This window comes from Choristoneura fumiferana, chromosome 2, assembly GCF_025370935.1.
Source record: "Choristoneura fumiferana chromosome 2, NRCan_CFum_1, whole genome shotgun sequence".
NCBI classification, from domain to species: domain Eukaryota; kingdom Metazoa; phylum Arthropoda; class Insecta; order Lepidoptera; family Tortricidae; genus Choristoneura; species Choristoneura fumiferana.
In genome coordinates this window covers 14074659-14086590 of record NC_133473.1, presented here as the reverse complement: position 1 = coordinate 14086590, position 11932 = coordinate 14074659, and the positions used below count along the sequence as shown (strand labels likewise).

The 11932-nt window shown below is 36.0% G+C and overlaps 1 protein-coding gene across 1 annotated transcript; it reads right to left on the bottom strand.

Moving 5' to 3' along the window:
* Window positions 1-4402: 4402 nt before the first annotated feature.
* On the bottom strand, window positions 4403-9687 carry LOC141445484 (odorant receptor 4-like). Its single transcript, XM_074111323.1, has 7 exons — window positions 9069-9687; window positions 8823-8985; window positions 7937-8033; window positions 6252-6356; window positions 5769-5857; window positions 5415-5481; window positions 4403-4462 (listed from the first exon to the last, which is right to left on the bottom strand). Exons 1-7 carry the CDS (start codon window positions 9685-9687, stop codon window positions 4403-4405), a joined length of 1200 nt encoding a protein of 399 aa, XP_073967424.1.
* Window positions 9688-11932: the final 2245 nt, after the last annotated feature.

Sequence of the window (11932 nt, the reverse complement as noted above, 5' to 3'; positions counted from 1 at the left end):
AGCGATTTCTAAAAATAATTAGTTTTTTTCTATTTATTACATTGCAAAGTTTATTCAAAGAAGCAATGTAAAGCAACATTTTTAATGTTTGTTTCGTGACTGACAGGCGACATCGATTGGGCTCTAGAATGGCGTACATTGACATACTATTTAATTTGTATGAAAAAGGCAAAATCTAAAAACTCAATTATTTTTAAAGTAATGTCGTTCAGTTTGACGAGTACGATCTATATTGTAATTATTGTAATTATTTGCTCCTGTTAAAGGACCCGGTATATCTCTTTGTTGTAGGTGGTACATAAAACATAGAAAAATTATAGGCTGTGCAACAAATAAAATGTGGAAGGCCAAATCTATCACTTCTACTGTACAGATACAATATACAAGGTGGCGCAAAAGTTGTCACCCGATGTTCATTGGCTGTAATTTTTTTATTAAATGAAAAACTGTAGTTTGGCTTAGTTTGTCACAAATTCTTAGGTTCGTTGAAATTTTTTCTGTTGCGTGCGATATATAAGAACAAAATTATGGTAGATATAATTTAGATCGCTTTAAACTCGTTTCATAAAAGACAGTAAACTAACGAACCAATATAAAATCACTAGTATTATAACTATAATAATACCTACTTTACTCTGGTTAGTACCAATTACTCGTGCATATTATCAAACAAATGTCTGAACCATTCAAAATAAATGCCGGGTATCCGCATCACTGTGTATAAGCACACACGTTTTAATTACCCCAATTTAGGCACACCCGTTAATTAAGTGCACGCCCACCCACACTTGCTGTTTACTAAAACATGGATTGATTTTTGACGGCTTGTTTGCTTGGTTAAATGCCCAAAACAAGCAACGTTTTGACTAAACAGTAAATTCAGTAGTCAGGGTTATGATAACAATTTGAGACTTAATTTGGCTCAGAAATTTCAATCATATTCAAGTAGGGCAAAAGTAATAAAAAAAACATTATCAATCCTTGCAGTCGAGTAAGAAACGGCCGAGGTTCTGTTGGACGCATAATGTTAGGAAATTTACCCTGTTATCTTAGACCACAAACCCACTTATTTATAAGTTTCCCTGTTATCTATAACTAAAAAATTGTTAGATATAATTTGTTACAAGATATAAGCCGTTTAAACATTACATAATAAGTATTCTTATGTATTTAACCGCCAATCATTAAAAACTGTTAAAGAATATTTTTCTGTATTCTTCAAAAAAAATCTCTAAGAACTTTATGTACCATTAGCCAAATAAGTGGTCTGTCAACTTTTAAACAAGTTCCTATCAAATGAATATGTTGCTAAAGTCGAACTTTCAAGGTGACAGACAAGTCTATTGGCATTATTGTTTTATGACATGCAAACGATTACCAACTTCAGGGTGGTGGACCACATATTTGACTGATGGTACAGTCAAGGGATGGCCGTGTCGATATCTTTACCCTTGACTGTAGGTACCATTACAAACCATCATTGTTGAATCACTCGCGACAGTTCATAATTTAGTCAAATTATACATAATCGTATTAATCGTAGTAAATATTGCCAGTAATCAATCAGAATAGCATTACACGGCTATATTATGAACAGTTAGCTAGTGGCTCAACAATCCTCTAGAGGTAGGTACGTTCATTTTGAACCACAAAAGTTTTTTTTTAATAAGATGCCATAATCTCTCAATATTATAACAGTTATGTAATGAACTGGAATTAACTTGCATACCAAAGCGTGGTCGACTAAATTATCGTAATTTTATACTCGCATTTTAGTATGCTATTTCAATGCTCTCCTTTGATCGTTAAACAAAGACAGTCATAACACTCAATAGACCTATATTTATTGTCAACATGCAGACACATTTGGCAGTGAGAGATATTATTTCGTCAAATAGTTTAACGACACTCGTTAGACATCTGTTGGGAATGCGGTGTAAATCAGGCGATTTTACGAGTAGCGATAGTCATTTGGATTATTTTATTGTTGTGTTGTCTGGGCTTCGTAGTCTCACTCACACAGAAATAATAAAAGGAATAGAAAATAAAATGTTATCGTGTGTATTTCTTCCGAGAATCAAACCCTTTATTGCTAATGGCGTAAAATTAAAGATGACAACTACTGGAACAGTGTATACCTAACACTTAGACGTTCTATTTCCGATTTAACACTGACTGCAATAGAGCGAAGTAAGACCAGAAATAATTATAAGTTAATTACATTGCTATTTCTTGTCATGGTAATTTATAATTTGTATTACATAACATTTCACTGATTTTAATAGTCATTCCAACGGCACAGAGCCTGAACTTGTTATTGTACTGTAAACACGAAATTCGCTAATCTTTATTTGAACAAGAGACAAAAAGTCGTTACACATAACACTAAGAGCGCAACAGTAGTATAGAAACTCCACACGCAATTAGTATGAATATAACTACGCGTCGTCAAGTCACAAAATCGACACACGAAACTGCCTTGCGAAATGACTTTTTGAGCTAATTTTTTTTTGTCGTAGGTGTCTACGCTTTACTAAATTTCGGGACATGAAAATTGTCCTTCATGATTTTATTAGCATACGGATGAATTTAAATGGTCCAAGTCTTAAAAATCATACATTAAAAAAAAACTAAAGTTTCAAATCAAACCCACAGCACGTCTTTTTCGTTTAATCGCAGGAAAATTCAACACTGTTACTCTAGACTAAGTTTTAAAGCTTGAGAGATGTAATCCCCATAGTAGCAGATCAAGTATTAACAGTGGTTTCGTCCATTGTAACGCCTGACAAAATACAAAACACACACAGCGCAGTTTTATGTTCAGCGAAATATAGGTAGTCCCCGATAGTCCCTAGTGCAGATTTGCATACGTTTTAAACAAACGGCTAAAGTTGAAGCTGCAGAGAAAATAACTATTGTCACCTGTTTCTTAAAAGTTATCCAAATAAGCTCTAACCAGAGCCTTGCCACAATATTAAACCAGCAAGACAGAGCAGCAGGGAGTTCAACATAAAGTTGAACAATGTAAACTTGTAATATAAGATGGTTTGAATTAAATCAGCAAACCTGATGAAATTACACTACCTTATATCATTAAATAGTCACTATGCAAGATTGGAAAGTTACTGTTTAATGCGATTTGCTAAAATTCATAGTTTACTGTCGAATAGCTTGCGATGTACTTAGCTTCAGTCTAACCTGTGGCCCACATATAGTAGAGTAGCTTGCCATTGGGATTTTGCCTCTTCCGTCTGCTCCACCCTACCAATGTCCACTATCTCCGCCATTTGCAGCCGCTGAGGACTTCACCCGTTATCCTGAGCAAGGGACCACATTATAGCTCGTGGTACTGGGGCCTCATGCAAACTCCACCACCCATCCACCTCGGCCTACTTAAGTGGATGGCACCTACTTCGGCGAAAGTACGCGCCAGACGGGAATTACCCAAGTGAGAGCTAAATAAGTGACTCTACCTCCCCTAGGGCCGGGTTAATGGTAGAGTCTGATTCCACGTCCAACGGTAATGTAAAGTAATGTAAATAAAGTAATTAGTGTAATTACATTATTTTTCCCTGAAAAATAAATAACTATAAATAACACGTACTCGTAGAGGTATATTTACGTTTTACAATCAACCCACAATTAAGTGCCTATTTAATTTGCTTTAAATCCTACACTATTAAACGAGCAATAGTAGTGTCCTGTGTAAATGATTACATTAATTATGTTTTAAAATATGATTAATTTAGTCTGTTAAACAGATTATTAAAAATAACAGACAATGTATCTTTTTCTTTTGACAATTAAACAAAAAATAAAACACATCAAAATTCGAGAGTGCATTGCGAGCCCGTGATGTCACGTATAAGTAAAAATTAGCCGAGACGTGACTTTATATTTGTATGAATAATACGAAGGTTTGTTCTCGTGTCTTGGATGTTTAATATGTATTTAAGTATGTATTTATCTATATAAGCGAGTATGTTTATCCGTTGCCTAGTATCCATAGTACAAGCTTTGCTTAGTTTGGGACTAGGTCAATTGGACGTACGAGTAGTTTAGCAAAAAGGATCCGACCCTTAAAAATAGAATAAAAGCGAATTTTAAGAATAACATGACAGTGCTTTGGATCCTTTTTGCTAAACTACGTCCAGTTGGTGTTAAGTGTCCCATGATATATATTTATTTACAGGTACTAAGTCAAGTACCTAATACCTAATTTCCATCAAAAAAAATATTTGACTCGGAAGAAATGAAATGCCATTTTGTACAGGACTACGTGTTATGTTTATTGTTCTTAATTAACATACTAAATCAGTGCAAAATATTTCTACACATGAGTTTCTAGTGAATAATAAAGATGAAAAGGGATGCGATTGATTAAACTTGATTTATTTGTGTTTTATTTGCGATTGTACACCGACTGCAGCAGAGCGAAGTAGGACCACGAAGTGCTTAGAATCTGAAAAGATGATGATAATTTAAGAAAAAAAAATACCTCATTGAATCAGGCGTTACTTTGAGGAGGCTTATATCAATGACCAATAACAGTTTCCTTGCTGTTTCGCCGCCACATGTAGTAAACGTGAAAGGAGTGATGGAAGCCCAATATACATAGATAATACGAGTAGGTATAGTATGTTGGTGATATAGAAGACTATAGGGCCACTCCTGCTGGCTTGTTCTGAGCCATCATCATCATAATCAGCCTATACTTGAAACCATAATTCGTGAGACTAGATTGACAATTCATCGTGCACAAGTGTTGCCACAGTCAGGGTAGTGCTGTTCGTGTCAATATTAAAAAAAACATTACGACATTAGCTTCTAGTAGTATTTAGCCAACCATTTAGTCTAATCGACACTGAATATCGTTTTTTTTTATTCGACTGGATGGCAAACGAGCAAGTGGGTCTCCTGATGGTAAGAGATCACCACCGCCCATAGACACCTGCAACAACAGGGCTACATCACTATTTAATTTCGTCGAACCCTGGTAACCCTTTAACTGTCATTGAATTGTCAATCTAGTCTCACAAATTAAGGTTTCAACCATATAGCAGTCCACAGCCACTGTAATGTGGCCAAAACGTCGAGGTAAATATTACTCATGTGTGTTAGCGTGATAACGCCCGTTTGTGGTATTTTGACTATAGCAGTCCACTTCTAGACATAGGCCTCCCCCAATGAGCGTCATTGCGCCCTTTCCTCGGCTAGACGCATCCAGCTTCTTCCATTCCAGCAGCTTATTGCAGATCGTCGCTCCACGTGGCCGGAGGGCACACTACGTTTACGGTTACGTACGTGCTGAGGCACCGACTTCAAACTAGTAGACATTTATTCTCATAATTTTTTTATAGTCGGTTAAATTTTTTGTTCTATTTTTTTACATAATAAAAGGAATAGAAAATTACTCGAGTAAAAGTGGTAAGGTTAATCTCAGTATAAGTATAAGCAGTTAGCTTGCATGGTTTTTGAGACCTGAAAACAAAGGAGTTGTATTCAGTTTTATATATTTAGTATCATCTCACGTTAGATTCCGTTTCCGCCAGAGATGTGCGAGGGTGGTGTTGTGAGGAATATGTTTTTCATGACCCAATAGACACGCTTCATTTGCCTCGTCTGGCTCCGCGCAGCTGTTTCCACCAGAGATGTGCTGTGCGAGGATAGATAAATGAAGCGTTTCTATTGGTTCATGAAAAACACATTCCTCGCAAGACATCCTCGCACATCTTTGGTGGAGGCCCAGCCTTATGGATAAATTTTACCTCATCAAAACCATACGCAAATCTTTTGCAGACTTTGCGTTGAGATTATACCACTGACTATTATACACAGCGTTGCTAATTTCGACACTCTGAAAATTAAAGAAAAATTACATAGTAAAACTACTGTGATATCAAATCTTAAAAGAAAAAAAATGCGACTAATACTTTTAAATTAAACATTTTAAACATTTAATTAAACAGTTAATAGAGAAACAAGTCTACTAGTCTAGAACTCTTTAAGTAAATTAAGAGTTAAACATTCGGGAGTCGGGACCCCTTACCGAATTTTTTTGAGCCGGTCACGATTTTGATTGGGCCCCGACTAGACTATTGAAATTTTAGTTACTTGACTTCTAAACTACTAGACTTGTTTATTCTTTTAAGTTTTTATTTTAATAAAATTTAAGGCTGTTTTTTTTTCGAGGCCTTAATTTGTTTTAACTGCACATAAAAAGTAACCTTTACACTAAATACTAAACTTACAGCCCGAGAGACGTTATCCCCATAGTAGCATATCAAATATATTTGCAGCAAACACATAACGAGAAAACACAGGAAATTACCAAGTATGACTACGTCCTCGTAAGCCTGAAAAAATGCAATAATCTCACTGGTTACACAACTTAACTATGACCACGTAATCGTAAGCCTGAAAAAAATCAATAATCTCACTGGTTACACAACTTAACTAGCTCGCGCTCGCGACGCGACGCGATTTGCGGGCGAGTTGAAAGCGAGGCGAGAGCGCAGTGAGTTCGCTGCGAGCGCGTAACGATTTCGCCGCGAGCGCGCAACGATATCGCTGCGAGCGCGCAACGCGCAACCTATAGAGTAATAAGGACCTAAGACGCGACATTCGATTTTTTGCCAATTTTTTTTTTCATTATTGTGAGCAGGGCACGGTATCAGAACGAAATTTTACTTTGTTATTTTTATCATATATTCTATATTGTGTTAGAAGCCGGAAAACACGATTAGTAAAAAAATATCGAAAGTTTGAGCTCCAATTTAGCATGCAAATTAATTATTTCGAGTACAGTCGAGTTCATAAACTTGTGAGCAAAAATTTGATCAAAAATATCTGAACACGCTTCTACGCCTTTAACAATAGTCAGATATTTTTAACCGACTTCAAAAAAGGAGGAGGTTCTATGTTCTAATGTTTTATGTATGTTCACCGATTACTCAGTCAATTGTGGACCGATTTTCAAAATTCTTTTTTTATTCGAAAGTACCCACTCTTTTGAGGTGGTCCCATTGTCACCAAGTCAAGATCTGATGATGGGATCCTAGGGAAATCGAGGGCAAACCTCAAATTTTATAGGTACACCTATGGCGATTTTGCCATTTTTAGCATTAAAATAAGCATTTACATTCAGAAAATATCATTTGGTAAACTGGACCTAATGAAGAAGACCGTAGATGACCAATGGAACTCGTCAAAGCTAAGTAATGCTCGCTCGTCTATAAACGATCATAATTAATATACCTAGATAAGCGACTAAGAAGGATCTTTAAGTTAATGATTCTTTCGAACTGATCTGATGCTGAAGCCAGAAGGTAGGCATCGGAACTCTGTTATAAAACAACGTAAAGCCGTGTTTGGGTTTAATGGAATCGTAGTGAGCTGTACTTTGGCTACAAATCACTAAAAGTGAGAAATAAAAATATTTTTTAACAAAAAAGTAAAACCAACTCCAAAAAAAATAACAAAAAAATGGAACCAACTACAAAACCCTTGAAAATATTTTTCTAGGTACCTGCTAGCTCGAAGTCGGTGACTCAGCACGACCCAGCAGGAGGGATTGAAACCCATAGTATGTACGTGAGGTAGACGACTATTTTTCCACTCCTACACTGGCTCGTGCTGACGCACCGACTTCGAGCTAGTAGGTTTTTACCTAGAAAAATATTTTCAAGGGTGTTGTAGTCGGTTCCATTTTTTGTTATTTTTTTTTTTAGTTTTTTGGAGTCGGTTTTACTTTTTATATTTTTGGGTCCTATGCCGCATACAATATTGTTGAGCGAATTGTATGGGCGGAGCTAGAGTTGGCATATTTTGAAGTGCTTCGTCTTAAACTGCATGGATTTTTAGAAGTTTTCCGAAAGACCAGGCTTTTAGGTAACATTTTCTGTTCGTTTCGGCATCTAATTTAAACTTAACTTACCACGATATTAAACCCAGCGAGACATAGCAACAGGGAGCTCGACATAAAATTGAACAACGCGGACTTGCAAAAAATGGTTTCAATTAGATTAACACATCTGAAAAGTAAACGATTATTACAAAAAACTAGTGATATATTTACTGGCGAGAAAAAAAAATAAAGAGAAACTTTCTATACCAGGTGACCCTTTAATTTTGCTCCTCGGTGTAGTTTTAAATGTAATATTTATATTGCACAAAAATAATTAAATTAAGCACAGAGATTAATTTGCACATAAAACTGACTGATGAAACTAAAAAAATATTAATCTGTTTATTCTAAACTGACAGACTATCAGAAAATATTGGTCAATTTTTGTTTCTCATCAATCAAACAAAAAATGACAAAGGTGAATCGCGTCCAAGTTCAGGAGTATGGGAACGTGACGTAACGTCCGATACTTTCTAGCACAGCGTGACGATACGCGGATCTTAAAGTACCTAGTTAAAATTCATTATTTGTTTAATTGATAAAAGGCAACATATGGGTCCATTATTTTTTTATAACCTAACTGACGGACTAGTTAGATTTTTAGGACACCAGCCCAACCCCATGTATCACCACCCTTGACTAAATTTATTTGACGGATAAATGTGATGCCGTCTCTGTTTGTTTTGTTCGAATAGACGCGACGGCATAAAATTAATCAATGGGTGGTGAAACAGCCCCTAAGCCTATTATACAGAATTGGGTCAAAAAAATGGTCAACAATTTTTGTGCTAATTTGCAAAAGATCAATCAAAGAGATAGATTGGTGCTGCGTATAGGTACACAGCGCATGCTTAATTAATGAAAAACTAATCCAAACCGTATTAGCTCCATGTGACGCGTAATACACCCCACAAACTTCTTGCTATAAGCATCTTTATCTGCTTGCAGTTGTAAATTGGAACGTTCTGGTACAATCCTCTCCAAGTCATATTTAAGCGAACAGAACTGAACTTGAACAAAAGTGCAGAAAAGATAATACAAGCAGTCTGGGCCAAATATTGTGTAAACAGCAAACGTGCCTGTAAATGGAAATAATCAATTTATAGTAGGTACTTACTGGACTCTCAATTATGAAAAGTAGTAAGTATTTTTTAGTACCCACCTCCGATTATCTGATGGACGTATACAAATGGATAGACTCTTAAATCCAACACATTAAATGGATATAGAATAAGAAAAGGAAATCTCAACTTCATAACTCCCGTAGTGTGATATATAAATCCCATAAAGGCAAGCGGACCTAATAAAAATGCAACTAGGCCGCAAGTGTTGAATATAGTTAAAGCTTTTATTGCCAAGCCTAATTTTTTCACAATTTTACATATAGATTCATATGCTATTGGGTCTTTGTATATTCCAGATTCGGAGTCGGTGCTTTGCAATTTTCGCAGCACACGTATCAAATCATTGATAAGGTCACCGTATTTTATTCTGTAGTAAGTTTTAGCGGAACCAAGCAAGCATAAAGTGACGCAAGGTAGCGTGTATGTGGCTTCCATAAAAGTGCTTCCTACAGTGCCTTTTTCTACGAACCACGCCAACTCGCCCAAAAGTTCAGAATATAAAATGATATTGAAAAACCAAAAAAACTTCTTGCTCAGTGTCCTCCCCGTAAAATTTTGATTGCTTTCTTCGTCATCGGTTTGCAAACCTATAAATTTTAGTACTTTGTTTGCTTTCTCTAAATTCGCTTCAAACAATGCTAATTCGCGGGACCCCATTTTAATTTGTCACTTAAGTGATCCTTCCAATTCGAAACTTGGACACATTCTGTGACCAAACATGTTACCTACCGCAGAATACTGTAAATTAAGTCATTAGTGTAATTAAGTAAATTGTACTTACTGAAGAATTCATTAAGCACCAACCACGTATTTTTGTTAGCGCAAACAGATAATTAAGTGTTCATAAACCCTTCATTTATTTTAAACTAAATACACTTGCCTAAAATGTTATTAAGAGCTCAATTATTTCGAAATATTAAGCAGCTACTACGGACATACATAATACATTAGTACACCAGTCACACTCGATTTGTGTTGGGTGCATATGAAAATCTGATTTTCAATAGCAATAAGGTCGAGTTGCGGGGACTAAGATATCTCCACTCAACGGATTTGTGGGTCCCTTGAGTCATCCGTTCTTTACAAATAAGAAGAAAATCTGTGTGAAAATGTATTATCAGCTTTTTGACTTAGCTTGAATCAGCAATGTGGATTAAGAGACGAGATGGAAAATCTGAGAAAAGAATTGATGATATTCAATTTCAAAGAATGTAGTTTGAAATAATAAAATCCTCAAATGATAGATCTAGCGCAGCGTAGCCAGTGACGGACATCCTATTCTATTGTTAAAAAGTGAAAATTCGGGTCAGTTTTTAGTTTGTTTTTTTTGAAGTTCAATTAAGCTTAAAGCGGCCCGGACTTAGATGATATTTTGCTTAAAGCACGACCCAAGTATGCTCACTTCATAACTCATTAAACACACAATAATCTTTTCCATTAGGTATTTACCATACAATGAACACTCAGGTTAGGTCTCAGAATGAGTTAAGATTTTTGTACTTTATTTTTCTCAAATAAACTTAAAACGGTTGTTTTGTTTCATTATTCTTACATCTGGTAGCATGGTGAACGGTTGTGTTGCTCTGAGGATGAACTCTGGTTGAGTTTGAAACTGTTCTAACAGTGTGGAGGTGGTCGACTTGGTTAAGATCGCGGGATCACGGTGGTTCACTTGAGGTATCCCATCTTAGGCCTCTAGGTTGGCAACGCATCTGCAATACCCCTGGTGTTGCAGATGTTTATGGGCGGTGGTGATCTTTTACCATCAGGAGACCCACTTGCTCGTTTGCCATCCAGTCGAATAAAAAAATAAATAAATAAATGCGGAAAGCACAAGACCGGTCTGAGTGGAGAGCCTTGGGGGAGGCCTATGTCCAGGAGTGGACGTCTTTCGGCTGATATGATGATGATGATGCTAATTAGTGCACAACTAGATATACATAGGTACTTTACTAATAGGCATTAAAATGTGAATAAAACCTGTTTGTAAGCCATTTTACAAGATAAAAGCTTTAACGAAGTTGACTTAGTAAATCTAGATTTTATTTTTCCAGCGAGTGACCATTTAGAAAAAAAAATTAGTCCAAGCTCTGCACCTCAATAATTCCTACCTTATCGTTATGATGTATGGCGGGAAACGGGAGATGACCGTATATCTTAATAAATCCCGGTTCAGATGTAATCCTCGAGCGCCAGATAATCCACCTTATCCATACCAATTTAAAGGTTTATATGTCCTCCTTGTGCCCTTACCATGAATCTGCCTTAACTGTACCTACCTTAAAATATACATAGAATATACCAAGTAGCTGCTTTAGAATTTTCGCGTACGATTGCACTCAATTTGCCTACTATACTATTTACTCACTGTTCAAGGAAGCACAACACAATTATGTATAAGTAGGTCGTAGGTCGATTCGCTGAAGCTCCGATATATGAATTAAACGAATGTAATATCACTTTGTCTATATGTAAGTGCCGTTCTGCTGATTTGTAAACAAGTACAGAATGTTACTTATCAGTTTTTGAATCAACCTGTATTTAATCATTTTGTGATGCACACAAGACATAGACATTGTCATCCATTCATTCAATTCATTCGTGCCAGCTTAAATATATGAATCGAACTATACATACACATACATTCTATTTGCACCTGCTTTAATACTGAACGTTTATTTAGCATAGCATTATGCCATTAATCTTGCTTTGTTATTGCTCAAACGAATTGTGTTGATCGTTTGTTTTGAAGTTCACTTTACCGTTTTCGTATTTTTACATCGAGTTACTGCAAGATTTATTAGGCTTACTACCTTATAACTGTAACAGTTAAAGAAAGCTTTTTCCGTGTAAATGTAAACCAACCAGCATACCTACGTTTAAAAAAACGGTCAAGTATGAG

What these genes read in the sequence shown, in the direction of transcription:
- LOC141445484 (XM_074111323.1), bottom strand. Translation starts at nt 9,687, where the DNA reads ATGGGGTCCCGCGAATTAGCATTGTTTGAAGCGAATTTAGAGAAAGCA. An exon ending in AAAGATGCTTATAGCAAGAA is followed by an intron (nt 8,034 to 8,822) that starts GTTTGTGGGGTG and finishes TTTACTTTTCAG; the next exon opens with ATGTGTTAATCTAATTGAAA. An exon ending in TTGCGTATGGTTTTGATGAG is followed by an intron (nt 5,482 to 5,768) that starts GTAAAATTTATC and finishes CTTTGTTTTCAG; the next exon opens with GTCTCAAAAACCATGCAAGC.